At 44.2% G+C, this 19,019-nt stretch overlaps 1 protein-coding gene across 1 annotated transcript in view; it reads right to left on the reverse strand.

Moving 5' to 3' along the window:
• Nucleotides 1-19,019, reverse strand: part of LOC108799794 (semaphorin-6B-like) — a 106,959-nt gene that overhangs the window by 6,014 nt on the left and 81,926 nt on the right. Inside the window, exon 5 of the mRNA XM_018571715.1 lies at nt 14,022-14,102. Within this exon, the coding sequence (XP_018427217.1) occupies nt 14,022-14,102 (81 nt within the window). The remainder of the gene's footprint in view (nt 1-14,021; nt 14,103-19,019) is intronic.

Consider the following 19,019-nt stretch of genomic DNA (forward strand, 5'->3'; position numbering starts at 1 on the left):
CTGTAGGGAAGGGGGAAGATCTGTATGGGGGTGTGGAATACATAACTCACACTGTTATCAGAATTTAGCCGCACCCACAATTTGCTATGGCACACTAAGCTCATTGTGCCCAGGGCATTTTGTCTTTATACCTTAAAATATCCACCTCTTGTTTCAAAAGTCTGTAACCAACCATTTTAGGGCATGCTAAAAATGGGGGCGTGCATTTGTAGGTGTGACTACAAACAGGGGGGGTTGTGGGTATGGTTAAAAGTGGGCATGGTCAGTAGGGTGTCCTCAGATTTAATTTTGAAAAAATCTTAAGCTTACTTTGCGGCAAATAGAAGGACACTTCAGAAAAATGTTTTGTTGTGTTTATGGTCATTATACTGTTGTGGGACCCACAATGTGCAACTGAGACAGAGCTTTCTGACACTGGGCAGTACATTTACCTCCAGAATTCCTTGATAGCCTTGAGCTTTCATTGTGCCTTGCAAAAATTAAAAGGAATACAGGGCCAAATGCCACAGCAGCCTCTTCCCATGTTTTATAGTTTTTTTTTCTATGAAAGCTTCATTTTTTTGTCTGTGAACATAGATGTAGTGTGACTTGCCCAGTTTTGTCTCATCTGTCCAAAGGACATTTTAGCAAATTGTAATCAAGCTTTTTCGTATTTCTTTTAACAGTCTGTCACTTAAAAAGTAGTATAAGCGCTCTTTTCATACAGTTCTTTTCTTTGAAAGCGTCTTTTTTTTTCATCTGTGAGCAAAGGACTGATGTAATTTGCTATAAAGCTCCGGTGTTGTCTCATCTGTCCAAAGGACATTTTCCCAGAAACATTGGGGGAAATTTATCAAAACTTGAGCAGACAAAATCTGGAGCAGTTGCCCATGACAAGCAATTCCTAATTTTCAAATCCTAACTGAACAAACTGAAGAGAGAAGCTGATTGGTTGCCATAGGGATAAATTTCCCTCATTGTGTCTTGTCATTTTAGGACATTTCAGTCTAGTTTATCAGTATTGGTATTGAGTACTCGTGAACATGCCCCAATACTAAGCGCCAATACCGTCGCTTTAAATTGTTAAACACAAGGGGTTGCCGTAAGCTCCTGCACTTGCTGGGGACCTCACAGCAGCCTTGTGGGGACATTGTAGCGGCTGTTTACAGCACCGGTCCAGCCACACATCTCCTCCTTGCCACCACCCACACAGTCCTGGTGAGATTTGCACACAGCCATGGTGAGACCAGCACACAGCCCTGGTGAGACTGCACTGCCATGGTGAGACCCCCCATACAACCCTGGTGAGATCCACACAGCCATGGTGAGACCTGCACGCAGCCCTGGTGAGACCCCGTACATCATTTTGAGACCCCACACAGCCCTGGTGAGACCACAGACCTGGTGAGACCTCGCACATCCTCCTAAGACTCCTCATAGCCTTGGTAAGACCTCGCACATCCTCCTGAGATCCCACACAGCCCTAGTGAAAGCATGCACATCCTCCTGAGACCCAGCACAGCCATGGCGAGACCACACACAGACCTGGTAAGACCCCGCACATTCTCCTGCGACCCACAGGCAGCCCTGGTGAGACCGCACAGCCATGGCGAGACCAGCACACAGCCCTGGTGAGACTGCACAGCCACGGTGAGACCAGCATGCAGCCCTGGTGAGACCCGCACACAGCCATGGTGAGACCCCACACACAGCCATGGTGAGACCCCACACACAGCCATGGTGAGACCCCGCACATCCTCATCAGACTCCGCACAGCCCTGCAGGTGAGCACTGGAACTGCAGGACCTGCTCCAGTGCCACCTGGAGGTGTTCTGGTCCGTGACAATAATAGTATATAAATTTGGTTCATACTCTGTCCCGGAGTACCAGCCTGAAGTCTTGGGCAAAGGGTTTCAGGAAGGGAAGATGTGCAGCTGGCGGAAGCCCTGTAAGAAGGCGCCCTGTGGTTCTCCGGGACCTAATGCAGCCAAATCAAATTGCAGAGGTCCAGAGCTCAGTTATAACGCACAGTGCAGAAGTCAGCGCTGTAATGCATAGTAGAGATCAGCGGTAAACACAGAGTCTAGAGGTCAGTTGTAACACAGAGTGCAGAGGTCAGCGGTGTCACGCAGAGTATAGAGGTCAGCGGTAAACACAGCGATGTGATGCAGAGTGCAGAGGACAGCAGTGTAACGCACAGTGCAGAGTTCAGCTGTGTGATGCAGAGTGCAGAAGTCAGCTGTGCTACTTACAGAGCGGAGGTCAGCGGTGTGATGCAGTGTGATGCAGCGTGCAGATAACAGCAGTGTAATGCACAATGCAGAAGTAAGCAGTGCAATGCATAGTGCAGAGGTCAGCAGTGTGACTTACAGTGCAGAGTTCAGCGGTGTGATGCAGAGTCAGCTGTGTGACGTACAGTGCAGAGGTTATCAGTGTGATGCAGAGTGCAGAGGACAGCAGTGTAATGCACAATGCAGAAGTCAGCAGTGCAATGCAGAGTGCAGAGGTCAGTAGTGTGACTTACAGTGCAGAGGTCAGCAGTGTGACTTACAGTGCAGAGCTTATCGGTGGGGGGGTCTTCTGGTCTCAGGCGAGGCCTCCAGTCCAGCATGATGCCCAGCCCCCTCCTTGTGTCCTCACTTCAGGACCCGCTCTTTCTCTGCCAATGGTAGCCCTGCAGTCTTCCTCCCAGTGGTAGCCAATGGTGGCCCTGCAGTCTTCCTGAAGTGGGCGGAGGAAGCTGCAAGTGGCCGCTGAGAAGCCCTACTATCCAGCGAGCTTTCAGAAAGGCAGGTGGCTGTTCTCCTCCTGATAAGCCATGGAGAGGATCATGGCAGTGCAGTGGCGGTGCTGAGGTCTCCACAGCTGCGATCCCTCCTGTCAGCTCTCTCTCCTCACGGCCGCTCCGTAACTGCAGCGGCTGGGAGGAGAGAGAGAGCTGACAGGAGGGATCACAGCTGCAGGGACCTCAGCACTGACTCCCACGATCCTCGACTGTCAAGATCCTCTCTGCAGCTCATCCAACGGAACCAGCTCCCCGCAACCTTAGTCAGTCATCAGCTGGTAGCAGCTGCATGTAGCTTTGGGCATAGCGGGCCAGGATGGGCCGAATATTAGGCTGATTGTATTCGGCCTGGCCCACCGGCAAAGTGCCCTGTTTGCCCGATGGCCAGTCTGGCCCTGGTAGGAGACCTAGGAGGACCCCACTGCTGAACACAGAAACATATAAAAGCCAGGTTGGAGTTTTCCAAAACTAGGGATGTCCAGATACCAGTTCAGATACCAGTGCCAATACTTGGCATTTTCATGAGAACTACCAGGGTTGCAGCGCTTGCAGCTGGGACCTGGCTCTGGCTCTCCACCACTGTCCTGAAATCATTAGTCTGTATTGTTTTAGCAAAACTGTCACATGACAATAAACAAAGATGTATCAGTACTTGTACTTGGAAAAATTGTATCAGTGCATCACTTATATATATTTATTTTTAAAAAATAATGCATTAAAATGGGGATGTACAAATCCCAGGAGCTACATATGCTCCTTAAAAATGACAGCTGCCTTCTAACTTTTAAATGTTTCTCTTGTCTAGTCCTGGAGCTGGAAAAGTATCTGTACTTGTACCGAGTACGATACTTGGTATCTGAACATCCCTAGCCAAAACCTACCCGAGGAAGCCAAAATCCTTTTGGGAGAATGTGCTGTGGACAAAGGAAACAAAATTACAGCTTTTGGGCAAAGCCCATCATTCTACTGTTTTCAGAAAAAGAATGAGGCCTTTAAAGAAAGAAATATAGTGCCTATAGTCAAACATGGTGAAGGTTCACTGACGTTTTGGGGTTGCTTTGCTGCTTCAGTCACTGAATGTCTTGACTGTGTGCATGGCATTATGAATTCTGCAGACTACCAAATAATCCTGGGGTGCGATGTAGGGACCAGTGTCAGAAAGTTGGGTCTCCGTCAGAGGTCATGGGTTTTACAGCAGGACAATGATCCAAAGCACACGTCAAAAAGCACCCAGAAATGGTTTCAGACAAAGTGCTGGAGAGTACTGGACTGACCAGCAATGAGTCCAGATCTAAATCCCATAGAGCACCTGTGGAGAGATCTCAAAACAGCAGTTAGGAAAAGGAACCTTTCCAATCAGAGAAACCTGGAGCCGTTGGCGAAAGAAGATTGGTCCAAAATTCCTGTAAAGATGTGTAAGAAACGTATTGGTAGTAACCGTAAGTGATTGATTTTCAGTTATTTTTTCCAAGGGCTTTGCTACCAAATATTAATTGAGGGTGCCAATAATTTTGTCCAGTCCATTTTTGGAGTTTTGCGTGCAATGTGTGAAATTTGGCTTTTTTTCTCCACTCATTTGTGTCATACCAAGAAAAACAAAAGAAATAAACATGAGAATGCCTAAACATTTGTAATTGCAAGAATTGCGCAAAGTGGTGCATTATCTGACAGAAATGCAGGGTTGTCAATATTTTTGGCCATGACTGTAGGTATAAAACATTTGTATGACAACCGTCGTAGGCTCAAATAGCTAATCATCAAATCACAATCAAAACCATTGTTACATTACAGATGGTAAAAAATGGTTGGGAGAAGGTAAACATTGGTTTATTTACCAACTTTCTTCTCATTTCATTCTTTTTCAGGATGTCCATTTTTTCATTTCATTATCTGGTGAACCTGGGCATCAACATGAGGCTGGCAGTATAGGAGTGGGTTTTTTTTTTTTTTTACTTCAAGAGCAAATATGTTTTATGCGGCTGACGGTAATACAGTTAAAAACTTCCTGGCCTGTGGCCAATGTGAACATATGTATTAGTACTCAGAGCTTAATTTTGGGGCAATCAACTATAGTCTCCTGTTTAAAAAAATGCTCATAGACTTCCTTGTGAAGGGTTCACAAGATGACTGGTAAAACCAAGTCCAAGGTCCTTCATCTAATGGCATCTAGTGCCCAAACTTGTCCAAATGCTACAAAGCCACAAAAGCAATTTAGGGGTAAAGGGGGTAAAATGTGGGGTAAAGCTTCATAAAGATTTGAGCCGGAATGTAATGCCACATACACAGGTTTGAGATGGTCATAGTTATGCTTGTGAATGTGAGTTGTTTCTACCGTGATGCTCAAAGCAAGTTAGAAGCATTGTCCTAACCTTGATCAATGTGCTGATGACAAGTTTAATTTTGAGATATTGCAAAATCTTGCTCAAGGGGACAAAATATTGTTTTTGTAGATATGCTATTGGAATAGTCTATTGGGACTCTATCCCACTAGCAGAAGGTTAATTTTACAAGGCTATTCTGTTTCCATCATGTGCAAATCCTGAAGGTAACATACAGTACACCAGAGACAATAAGAGGGTGAAGTGGGATAAATACAGGAGTAGATAGTGATAGGATTAGTAAGCTGGAGATTTACCCATGCACTTTGCTATTGCAGTCAACTGTAACAATTTGCATTTTCCTTACAATAAGCACTCTGCTGGGAAAGCCCTGAGGAATGGGGGAGCCTTTACTGTAGAAATGCCTTAGCTATGTTGTGGCAAAAGTGGACATGTTGCAATATATAAAATAGGTAGCCCCAAGGGAACCAACGAAGGAGAAAGACAAAGTGCCCCAATCTTGTGCAATATGATTTTAATAAAGATAAAAATCATGCGCTTTTAATGAGCTAAAGATGTTTAGATGTCCATCTGCTAAAGAAGAGCCTGCTCAGCATTATAGTGGGGAAACTAGGGTTATACTGCCGCTTACAGGAGAAATGGACACTAGGCACAAAGAAAACTAAAGGCTAGCCCACTTGGGGCTATAACCCATCCCACCTGCTCAACCTTTTGTCTTTGTACTGCCTGCAACAACTGTCCAAAGAAAAAAAACAATAGCATATGAGGTAAAGGAGATGGGTACCTCAATGGAATTTCTCTTTTGCCCACAGCTTGATGATAATTAAGCAACCTATGGATGTGCAAAAGCAGTCCAGTGGGGCTCAACAAACCAGCACAAGCCATGGTGAGACCCCGCACATCCTCATCAGACTCCGCACAGCCCTGCAGGTGAGCACTGGAACTGCAGGACCTGCTCCAGTGCCACCTGGAGGTGTTCTGGTCCGTGACAATAATAGTATATAAATTTGGTTCATACTCTGTCCCGGAGTACCAGCCTGAAGTCTTGGGCAAAGGGTTTCAGGAAGGGAAGATGTGCAGCTGGCGGAAGCCCTGTAAGAAGGCGCCCTGTGGTTCTCCGGGACCTAATGCAGCCAAATCAAATTGCAGAGGTCCAGAGCTCAGTTATAACGCACAGTGCAGAAGTCAGCGCTGTAATGCATAGTAGAGATCAGCGGTAAACACAGAGTCTAGAGGTCAGTTGTAACACAGAGTGCAGAGGTCAGCGGTGTCACGCAGAGTATAGAGGTCAGCGGTAAACACAGCGATGTGATGCAGAGTGCAGAGGACAGCAGTGTAACGCACAGTGCAGAGTTCAGCTGTGTGATGCAGAGTGCAGAAGTCAGCTGTGCTACTTACAGAGCGGAGGTCAGCGGTGTGATGCAGTGTGATGCAGCGTGCAGATAACAGCAGTGTAATGCACAATGCAGAAGTAAGCAGTGCAATGCATAGTGCAGAGGTCAGCAGTGTGACTTACAGTGCAGAGTTCAGCGGTGTGATGCAGAGTCAGCTGTGTGACGTACAGTGCAGAGGTTATCAGTGTGATGCAGAGTGCAGAGGACAGCAGTGTAATGCACAATGCAGAAGTCAGCAGTGCAATGCAGAGTGCAGAGGTCAGTAGTGTGACTTACAGTGCAGAGGTCAGCAGTGTGACTTACAGTGCAGAGCTTATCGGTGGGGGGGTCTTCTGGTCTCAGGCGAGGCCTCCAGTCCAGCATGATGCCCAGCCCCCTCCTTGTGTCCTCACTTCAGGACCCGCTCTTTCTCTGCCAATGGTAGCCCTGCAGTCTTCCTCCCAGTGGTAGCCAATGGTGGCCCTGCAGTCTTCCTGAAGTGGGCGGAGGAAGCTGCAAGTGGCCGCTGAGAAGCCCTACTATCCAGCGAGCTTTCAGAAAGGCAGGTGGCTGTTCTCCTCCTGATAAGCCATGGAGAGGATCATGGCAGTGCAGTGGCGGTGCTGAGGTCTCCACAGCTGCGATCCCTCCTGTCAGCTCTCTCTCCTCACGGCCGCTCCGTAACTGCAGCGGCTGGGAGGAGAGAGAGAGCTGACAGGAGGGATCACAGCTGCAGGGACCTCAGCACTGACTCCCACGATCCTCGACTGTCAAGATCCTCTCTGCAGCTCATCCAACGGAACCAGCTCCCCGCAACCTTAGTCAGTCATCAGCTGGTAGCAGCTGCATGTAGCTTTGGGCATAGCGGGCCAGGATGGGCCGAATATTAGGCTGATTGTATTCGGCCTGGCCCACCGGCAAAGTGCCCTGTTTGCCCGATGGCCAGTCTGGCCCTGGTAGGAGACCTAGGAGGACCCCACTGCTGAACACAGAAACATATAAAAGCCAGGTTGGAGTTTTCCAAAACTAGGGATGTCCAGATACCAGTTCAGATACCAGTGCCAATACTTGGCATTTTCATGAGAACTACCAGGGTTGCAGCGCTTGCAGCTGGGACCTGGCTCTGGCTCTCCACCACTGTCCTGAAATCATTAGTCTGTATTGTTTTAGCAAAACTGTCACATGACAAGCGCAAAGTGGTGCATTATCTGACAGAAATGCAGGGTTGTCAATATTTTTGGCCATGACTGTAGGTATAAAACATTTGTATGACAACCGTCGTAGGCTCAAATAGCTAATCATCAAATCACAATCAAAACCATTGTTACATTACAGATGGTAAAAAATGGTTGGGAGAAGGTAAACATTGGTTTATTTACCAACTTTCTTCTCATTTCATTCTTTTTCAGGATGTCCATTTTTTCATTTCATTATCTGGTGAACCTGGGCATCAACATGAGGCTGGCAGTATAGGAGTGGGTTTTTTTTTTTTTTTACTTCAAGAGCAAATATGTTTTATGCGGCTGACGGTAATACAGTTAAAAACTTCCTGGCCTGTGGCCAATGTGAACATATGTATTAGTACTCAGAGCTTAATTTTGGGGCAATCAACTATAGTCTCCTGTTTAAAAAAATGCTCATAGACTTCCTTGTGAAGGGTTCACAAGATGACTGGTAAAACCAAGTCCAAGGTCCTTCATCTAATGGCATCTAGTGCCCAAACTTGTCCAAATGCTACAAAGCCACAAAAGCAATTTAGGGGTAAAGGGGGTAAAATGTGGGGTAAAGCTTCATAAAGATTTGAGCCGGAATGTAATGCCACATACACAGGTTTGAGATGGTCATAGTTATGCTTGTGAATGTGAGTTGTTTCTACCGTGATGCTCAAAGCAAGTTAGAAGCATTGTCCTAACCTTGATCAATGTGCTGATGACAAGTTTAATTTTGAGATATTGCAAAATCTTGCTCAAGGGGACAAAATATTGTTTTTGTAGATATGCTATTGGAATAGTCTATTGGGACTCTATCCCACTAGCAGAAGGTTAATTTTACAAGGCTATTCTGTTTCCATCATGTGCAAATCCTGAAGGTAACATACAGTACACCAGAGACAATAAGAGGGTGAAGTGGGATAAATACAGGAGTAGATAGTGATAGGATTAGTAAGCTGGAGATTTACCCATGCACTTTGCTATTGCAGTCAACTGTAACAATTTGCATTTTCCTTACAATAAGCACTCTGCTGGGAAAGCCCTGAGGAATGGGGGAGCCTTTACTGTAGAAATGCCTTAGCTATGTTGTGGCAAAAGTGGACATGTTGCAATATATAAAATAGGTAGCCCCAAGGGAACCAACGAAGGAGAAAGACAAAGTGCCCCAATCTTGTGCAATATGATTTTAATAAAGATAAAAATCATGCGCTTTTAATGAGCTAAAGATGTTTAGATGTCCATCTGCTAAAGAAGAGCCTGCTCAGCATTATAGTGGGGAAACTAGGGTTATACTGCCGCTTACAGGAGAAATGGACACTAGGCACAAAGAAAACTAAAGGCTAGCCCACTTGGGGCTATAACCCATCCCACCTGCTCAACCTTTTGTCTTTGTACTGCCTGCAACAACTGTCCAAAGAAAAAAAACAATAGCATATGAGGTAAAGGAGATGGGTACCTCAATGGAATTTCTCTTTTGCCCACAGCTTGATGATAATTAAGCAACCTATGGATGTGCAAAAGCAGTCCAGTGGGGCTCAACAAACCAGCACAAACACAGATGAGCCAGTCAAACAAGAGTAAACAAAGCAAAAGGTAAACCAAGGGCATTAAAGAGCCACTTTGAGAACCTTTCAACCAAAACTAGCATCTTCTTAGACAGACAAATTGACCATTTAGAACTTATAGAAAGCATGTACAGAAGACTAGGTCACAGGCGTACAGATCTGAGACACAGAAGCCTGATGAAAAACCCCAGAAGCACTCAGATACTTATCTCAAAACTCACTTAGAAATAGTGGATCTACAAGCCAGAAAACTTTACTAAAGGACCTTCTGGAATAACAAACAGGGAATCCGTCTGCCTAAAAGAAGGAGTGACCCTGACAGCCCTCACCACATCCAGGCAACAGAGATGTCCTTGGGGTGAACCTATGCCAGGCACAAAAAAGTCCTTGCTTTCAAAGCAATCTTGATTCTATGTAAAATCAAATAGGGCTCCATGTAAGATAGTAACATCAAGATGATGTCTCAAATAGGTACAAAAGGAGGGCTTTGTAACACTGAAAACTAAATTTAAATCCCAGGGTTGAAGTTGAGGCCTAACAGTGTGAGCAACCTGTTTAATCCCTTGTAAGATAAAATCATTGAATGATCAGCAAGAGAACATAAGAAATAGACAAGCAATTCAGACACCCAACTAAAGGCCAAATGTTGTTCTGAAAGAAACAAGGAACACAGCCCACCAAAAAATACATGGGGAAAACACCTACGAACAGTGAAAATAGGTCAGATGTGATGCCATGCGGGAAGTTGATTTAAGACCTTTAGGCACGGTCGTGAATACTGGACCTGAAAATGCCCTGCCACTCAGAACCAAGGTTTCTATAACCAGGTCTTTAAAGCTAGCAAACAAGAAGCACAGTGGATGATTCTTCAATGCAACAACAGATCTTGCCAATCTGATAAAGGTCACAGGGTATCGGTTAACAGATGAACAAGGTTGACTTTCAATATTCTCTGAAGTCAATCCAGACATATATGAATGAATGGAATACTTACTGCCTGAATCCTGTAAAGAAAATTATGTGATAACTTTCACTGAGGAAAAGTTACTGGCAGGACATCTGCTGCATCCACCGCCAGATCTTTTAATGTCCTGGAAACAAACCTGTTCAACTTCTTGTTTAACATTTGAAAATCCACATTTGGCGTCTCACAAAATACAATTTCCCTGGGTCCAGACGTCATTTGTCTTTGTCATTTGTCACTTGTATTTGTCAGCCAGTAAGATGTGCGGGCGGTCAGCCGGGATGGCTTTCAGGGTAACTTCCCTGAAGTAACTTCCCCATCTTTCTTCACCCTGAAAGCCATCCCGGCTGACCACCCGCACATCTTTCTGGCTGACACAGCCGCTTCTATTCACCTCACATATCCCACACTTTATGTGACTCAAGGAACCATCCACAGAGGCTCCTGTCATGTAAAGTTGTCAAAGTTTGACCTACACAGTCCGGGTACTGTTTTAATCTTATGCTAACAAACCCTTCACGGGCCGACAATTCAGTGACTCAGCCAGGACACTGACAGCTACACCCCTCTCCTTCGTCCTGTACTGTTTTCACTCTCTCCGGCCACTGAGATCTACACCTCCTGGCAGCTGCAGCCCGTCCGTGTCCCCCTCCCCTCTCCTTTGTCCCATACTGCTTTCAATCTCTCTGGCCACTGAGATCTACACCGCCCCTCCACTACACAATATCCCCTGGACTCCACTACAACTATTTGGATCACTGGAACCTTCACAGACGTCCATTTGAGGCACAGCATCACTACAACCATAGGACACCGATCCTCGATTCAGGCTGCATGTCATTCCGTCCTCACCAACACCTTGTAAGACCCTTCCTTTTCCTTTACAACACATTAACATTCCAATGGTAAAGTGTATTTGCTCTGGTTTGTATTTTTGGAATTTTGTCGTACAGGTACTCTCTGTCTGGTTTCTTTGAGCTGCTCACATATCATTGCCCACCAGATTTCATCTAATACACCCCCACCCTCTCGAGAGCGCTGTACATACTTTCTTTCAGGACAACATAAACTTTACTTCTGACACTGCCACAACACTCCTAGAACCACAGCTGTTGTTAGCTACAGCTATGGCATTGTTAGATTAATCTTGAACTGAATGATTGGCCAGAAAGGGGGTAGAGAAGGAATGACAGATAAATTGCTCATAACTACAAGTTGCAGATTGGATGCTTTGATTTTTATCTCAGGATCAACAACTCTAAACAAACATATGATCCACAACTCTGCCTTAATCCAGAACACTGTCGACCATCTTGAGTCCTTCAGTGTGAAGGAAGAAAAAAAACATGCCCTCCCAAAAGTCCGGGGACAGAAGCCACCAGTAAAAACTTGGTTCAAGGATGTAACTGGATAATCATGTTCAGAGACAGAGTTGCTTTGTTCCATGCTGTGCAAATGTTCTGTTACAAGATTCCTGAGTGCAACTAGGAAAATGGAAGATGAAGGTAATTAGGAAAATTAGAAGGTGGATACCATTAGTCCCAGAACTCGTATGAAGCTCCGCAGGGAAAACAGACTTTGGGAATAAAGTTGCCGTTCCTGTTTTTTCAGTTTTGTCAACACTTGGGCCAAGAAATCCTTCATCTAATCCTCATACCCATTCAGGAAAAGGCCCAAGTACCCCAAGCTACTTGAAATTGTAACAACCAGGTTAGGCTGGGCACACACCTTAGAACCATCGCAAGACTTTTGTCTTGCGATGGTTGTAAGGTACTTAAAAAAACGTACGATCTGCCTATCTTGCATAGGCAGATCGTACTTGCGATGATCGCAAGCCACGCCCCCTGAGGGGCGGGCTTCCGATGACCGCAATGCCGAACGGGCAGTGTGCGCTTGCGCACACCGACCCGTACGGCTTTTATCGTACGGACATGCCACAAACCCGCCGAACATCGTACGATGCTCGGCGGGTTTTCGAACATGTCCGTAAGTTTAAAGTCGTGTGACCTTACAGTAGTAGAGGTCGCACGGCTTCCACACACCTTACGATAATTGTACGATCGTCGTAAGGTGTGTGGGGACCTTAACAAAGGTTTACTCACTTGGATCTCAGCTGCGGATATATATGGCCTAAGGTAGGAATGTAGTAACGAATTCCACAGATGATAGGACTGTATTACTTCATACAGCCTCCTTCAACAATGAGGAAGATAGGATACAACTTGAGTTAAGCATGGATAAAAGGCTCTGCTTGAATGCGCAATACAATCCTTAAGCAATCAGAAGATAAGTAATGCAGGAATGTTAAGGCAGACACGTGCATCCAAACTTTAAGTTTGTTGTCTTGAGTTTTATAATACAACTAGGGAATGTCTATCAACTTACAAGGTTCAATGATGATGCAGGCACATGCACCCAACTTAAAGTCTCTTGTGTTGAGTTTTATAGCACAACTAGGAAATGTCTTCCAACTTACAAAGTTAATGCTACAAACTAAAAGTAGCAGTAAGGAAATGTATACTTGCAGTTGAGATGAACGTAGTTTGCAAACACACTAAGTCAGATGAGCGGTAGACAAAACTTCAGGGCTCAAATTGGAGAAGCTGTGCCAAGGAATGGAGACACAGGACAGGAACGAAGTGTGGTTGCTGCTAGTTGCAGGACTGAAGCAGAGCTGGGTTTAATGGCAAGAGGTCTCAGGATAATTAGCAAGGAGTGTGGATTCAAGGTAGCAAGATACTTCAGGATGCAGAACGGATACAAAGTAGCAGGGTACATTCAGGATGGAGAGTGGATACAAGGTAGCAGGATACATCAGAGGGGTGAGTGCTATATAGTAGCAGAATCTTCAGTACGAAGAGCGGTTACAATGTAATTAAATGCTTGCTTCAGGATGGAGAGCAGTTCAATCAGCTGTTTGCCGGCACTTGCATTGCACCGATGCCGGGGAATTGAATCCCGCGGCTTAAGCTGACTCAGAAGGCGGGACTGCATGACGCCGCTTGTGTGAGGGATAGGGAGGTGGCACAACCCGCTGAAGCCGGCTCGGAGGAAAGGTAAGTATATTACAATAACCAGGATGCATCTGAAGTTCTTCAGTATCCACAGCATAAATGACACAGTGGAGTCAAAGGTCAGGGAGATTTGCTCACCTAGGAGCAGATTGTCCAGGGAGCTGATGACTGGAATAGTAATGTTGGGGAAAGTTTGTCTTTAGAGTGATTTAGGCAATTCTACCCAACATCAGTTCTGTCAACAAACTCACAGAGTCTCGGATCATTCCTCTTTAGTAGTTTCAATAGCACCAGACCAGCCTAATTTCAGCAATATCTGGTACCTCAGTCCATTTTGGTTTCCACTTTTCCCCTACCTTGAATCCCTACAAGAAGCCCTTTTTTTTATTTCTATGAACACAGACTCAGAATCAAAATGCATAGTATGGGATACGCTAAAGGCATATCTTAGAGGTCTCCTTATTGAGGAGACTAGTCCTATAAAAACTGGTGTTATCTTTGGTCAGATCTGTGCCCACTTTACAGGTATCCTAGAAGCTTTCAAATTCTTATTTTTCACGATCATACTCCTCTAGAGGCCAGTATAGCAGTTTCTAGAAGATTGGAGCCAAACATATCACAGTAGTGGTAAAGAAGCTAAACCTGCATCACATCATCCAAAATAGAGGAATTAGTTGCAATTTTTTGCTTTACGAGCACTTTACAGGGAACAATTAGATAGCAAGGTAAGCAATATTTGCATGTAGACACTGTATTTTAAGGGACGCTTTGTGAATGACCATAAGGCATACCATGTTCTGAGTGGTGTGAATATGCAAAGGTTATTCTCTGGATCCCATGCACAGTAAGGGTCTTGTGTGCCCAGACAACTTCTGTGAAAGAAGAAGAATTAGAAACATTATTGTATACCTAAAACATACACACTGGCATGAATTGGAATTACAATTTCAATAAATATTATCAGAAGGATCTAATGTTATTCTACTTAAAGTGTATTTCCACTTTCCCAGCCAACACAGTATAACATCTATTTTATATTGGTTACATGTTCCCATATACAAAGCATAAGATAAAAAAATTAAAAATGCTTCTTGCAGTTGAAATTGCTTTGATTTAGGTTATGATTTCTTGGCTTCTTAATGGTTAAAAGTTCTGCTTGGTACTCCTTCTTTGTAATGTTAGGAGGGGCTGTGATGTTAAAGAATTAAAAGCCTGACCTCTGCATTCAAATGCCTTTCTATAAAGGACAGATCACTGTGAAGATGCTCAGAAAAACCTGAAATCATCCATGTTGTCTGCTGCAACAAACATCTCAAAATGTAAGAAATATTTTTAAAATTATTTTTGGTATGCAGTGTAAATAGGAACACATAACAAACATATAGATAAATTTGACTGAAAAAGTGGACACACGGTATGAGTTTAGCATCTACATGCTTTTAAATTTTGCAGCAAAATTGGGATAACACCTATTTTATATTTCTTAGATGTTCTCATTCACATAGCATGTGTGTTTTCTCATATTACTAGTTTTCTCTAAACTGAATTGTCCTCTGGAATTAAGGTTACCTTAACTAATCCTGTCTGTACAGTGCTGGCAGATCTCATTAACAGTTGTAAATTAGATTTGAATACTGTCTGTCCTAACAAAAGCATAAAGTGTATTTCCACTTTTGCAGCCAAACAACTACTTTATGTTTGGAACATGTCCCCATTCACATAGCATAACGTTAAGAAAAAAAATTGCAGCTTATCTTTTTTGTTTGTTTAGTATAGTAAACCCGGTCTGTACTGTGCTGGCAAATTTGATTATCACTTGTATACTTGATGAGCAAGACTGTCTGTCCTAACAAAGGGTTAAAGATCTCAAGTCTGTCCCTTTATCTGTACACTATTCTAGCCATTAGAAGCTGCCTAATTATAATTCTGCTTCAAACAAACAGGTAAAAAGGTAGGACATATTTAAAAAATATATCTTAGGTAGGCTGTGTGAATGGGAACACATAATAACACAGGTTATTAGACGGTAAAAGTGGAAATACACTTTAAAGATCTAGAAGCATTACATGTTAATGAAAGGAAGCACATAGTTTTTCTATGGGAAGAGCCTGAGTTCCCTGTCACTTTGAAAATGTAGAGAGAAGCCTGCAGTCTGTCCAAAGGCCTGCTCAAGCGAGATATGTAAAAGTATACACATTTTTTATTTTATTTTTAGGTTTGTAATGCCGAGTAAACACAGAGTAGTGAGGGTTTTTCAGTGACTGCAAACCTGTAAATACACTTTGGGTAATTATGCACATGCAACTACACAGTTGATATTGTTGTGATAAGTAAGATCAATAACCTTGTATTAACCCTTTCACTGCCAAGGCCCTTTTTGCACCCATTATAATCCACATTTTAGGCCTAAAAGTACTTAAAATCCCAAAACAGAGTCTGAAAGCAAAGACTATATATATATATATTTTTTTTTAATAGTGACTCAGACGCTCCTCATGAAGTGGGTGGTATCTGTGAAAAGAGTAGAGTCAATCCCATTTAACTGCTGCTACTTCAATGAAATGTGGAATATATGTTTATGTATGATATACTATCCATCTAATTAAACTTATTATGATATAGTTGGCTGACTAGATGCAGATCGTCAGAGGCAATTATATATACTAAAGAAGCCATTTGTATAATTTCACGTGCTATATTTTAAAATTGGTTCATAGGTTCCCATCTTAGGTTGTGTATATATAAAAAAAAAAAAAGATGTTTGCCTATGAGTTGGCACCTTAAAGTGACACTAAACTCAGGAGTTAAATCTTCAAAATGCATACAAGTACCTTGACTATTAACAAAAATGTTCCCTTTTTGTGCATCCTCAAATCAACTCTTAATTCATGCTGACACTGTCCTTCCTTCTGGAGGGTGGCTACTTTTTTTCCCCATGGTCTCTGTGTGTGTTGTAGAGTAGCCACCGCTCCAAGCCCGCCCATGTGATGGACTGCAATCTCATGTTTAGTTTACTAATTTGTATTGAGATTGTAGTTTTTCATGGGAGTAAGCTTGGAGCAGTGGCTACTTTACAACAAACACAGGGACCATGGGTAAGTACCCTCCAGATTTAAGGACAATTTCAGCACAAGTTCAGAGAGGATTTGAGGATCTACTGCCGAGTGATACACAAATAAGCTACATTTTTGTTAATAGTAGGGCTGTGGAAATTAAAGATTAATTTCCCGATTGATCGTTAAACTTTTTGATCGATTAAAATTATTTTGATAGCTAATGAAAACACTCACCTCTCCGCTGGCCTCGGGGAGTCCCGCCGGCGATCGACGGACATCGACGTCACCGGACTCCTCCCCCTTCCCCAAGTGGCTCCGTCGGCTAACGAAGGGAAGGGGGAGGAGTCAGCTGACGTCGATGTCCGTGACGGCTAACGAAGGGAAGGGGGAGGAGTCCGGTGACGTCAATGTACGTGACACCGGGCTCCTCCCCCCTTCGTTAGCCAACGGAGCAACTTGGGCCGGTAAGTTTGCCCAAGAAACTTTCTGCACGAGCGCCAGCCAAGGCCTATACACATACAGCACAGCAATTAAGTAATACAATGAACTAGGATCACACTAATCCAGCACGTTATTATTCTGAGTTGCCCCACTCAAGCGGCGGCCATATTGAGTGGGGCATGTGAGATTAATAAAGTGCTAGATTAGTGTGATCCTAGTTCATTTTATTACTTCATTGCTGTGCTGTATGTGTATAGGCCAATGTAGTTGGATCTATATGTGCATTATAATTAATGGAAATTAATCGATTAAAAACATTTTTGATTAATCGAACACGAACATTTTAATCATAATTTAAGATTTACCTCCTGAGTTTTAACATCATTTTAAAAATCTGTTTTTGAATGAATAAGAAATGAGTTAAGTTGTTTGTCAAAAATAAAATACTGTTTAACTATTGGAGCTCTTTTAATGTAAACTAAACAGCTGAACAATGTAAGTGAGTTTTTTACTTGCACTGAGTTTTCCATTGAAATGAAATGCTTAAAAAGACAGAGGAGAACTCAACAGTAACACTGGCTAAATCTGGAATTTTCAATATTGTTATTATGTATGTTATACCTGAGATAGCACAAAGAGTTAAGAAGAATGTATTAACTGCTCATCAAGCAGTCAACCTAGCTAAACAAGAAAATATAAACCAGTAGACAGCAGAATTGGTATAAGGGTTGGTCAGTCAATTTCAAATCTCCATTCTGCTACAGAGGTTAGGACTCTAGTTATGACACAAAATAATAATGGTTGCAATCAGGGGTTCGGAGAGTATAATAGAGTGGTAAATCCTGTATTCTCATAAAAGGGTTTTCAGCAAGATAATGCCCAACCTCATAGTGCAACGATCAATATTAGGGATGCACAGATACTTTTTGAGTACCAGTGCAGATACTTGGCATTTTCATGAGAACTACCAGGGTTGCAGCTGGGACCTGGCTCTGGCACTCCACCACTGTCCTGAAATCATTAGTCTGTATTGTTTTACATGACAATCAACAAAAATGTATCAGTACTCGGTACTTGTAAGTACTCGGCAAGTACCAGTACTCGTACTCGCAAAACTGGTATCTGTGCATCCCTTAATTTATACTTATAAAAACAAAAGCATACATTAAAACAGAGATGTACGGGGCGTGGCCTGAACGCGATGGCGAGCATACGCGGGTAAGAGGAGCTCCATAGAGTGAAGGAGCATTTATCACAGCTGACCGTACCAGACCCCACTGCACCCTATGTCTAGAGGGAATAAGAAGTCGCGGACCCCCCAGCATTGGAATCCCGTGTCTCCATCCTGGAGGATTCTCTCTCACAACAGAGGGCACAGATGACTCAATTTCAGCTCCGACTGGAGCACTCTGAAAATCGTAACCGCCGCAACAACCTGCGGTTAGGTGGGATCCCGGAGGCCGCTGGAGGGGCAGATCTCAGAGCAGCAGTGGCCGCCATTTTCCATGGCCTACTAGATAAGCCCCCAACAGCTGAGATTGAACTCGACAGGGTGCATAGGACCCTTGGTCCGAGAGGGGCTGATCCCAACAGGCCCAGAGACGTCCTCTGTCGAGTGCATTTTTTCAATATCAAGGAGGAGATCCTGCGCAGAGCATGGAGGCAGGGCACAGTAGACTTCGATGGGGCAGATGTCCAGATCCTCCCAGATGTATGCCCTCAAACGCTGTACCGCAGGCGTCTTCTTAAACCGCTCACCTACCTCCTACAATCAAGGCGAATCACTTATCGGTGGGGCTTCCCATTCTCCATGATAATCGGAAGGGGCGACCGGGTGTTCAGGTTCACTCACCCACGTCAGGTACCGGCCCTAAGATCTTTCCTGGAGTGCGAATCCCTGGACCTCCCTGATTGGCTGGAGGCCTCTTCCGTGCATGGTCCCCCCATGATGCCCACCCGGTCCCCAAGGCCTGCAAGGAGGCAAAGGCCACGCCAGAGGTCATCTACTCGCTCCCCACTGCAGGGCCGACCGGGTGACCCGGAGAGTTGAGCTGTTATAGACTATCCCAATGGCGTACACTATGGTTGCCCTGCGGGTGTGCCCTAGTTAAGAATTTTCTTTTGTTGCCCAGCTTCACGGTCGAGACAGATGATGCCTATAGTTGCCTTGGAACTGTCCCATGCAACAGCCGAGATGTGAGGTGGCTGGTTGGGAGTGCTTTTTGGAGTTTTGACTGTTATGACATTGCGTTACGCCCGCCAGCTAGAAACCCCACCTGAGACAGATTGCCC

Source organism: Nanorana parkeri, unplaced genomic scaffold (genome assembly GCF_000935625.1).
Source record: "Nanorana parkeri isolate BGI_ZX_2015 unplaced genomic scaffold, ASM93562v1 scaffold1816, whole genome shotgun sequence".
Taxonomy (NCBI): domain Eukaryota; kingdom Metazoa; phylum Chordata; class Amphibia; order Anura; family Dicroglossidae; genus Nanorana; species Nanorana parkeri.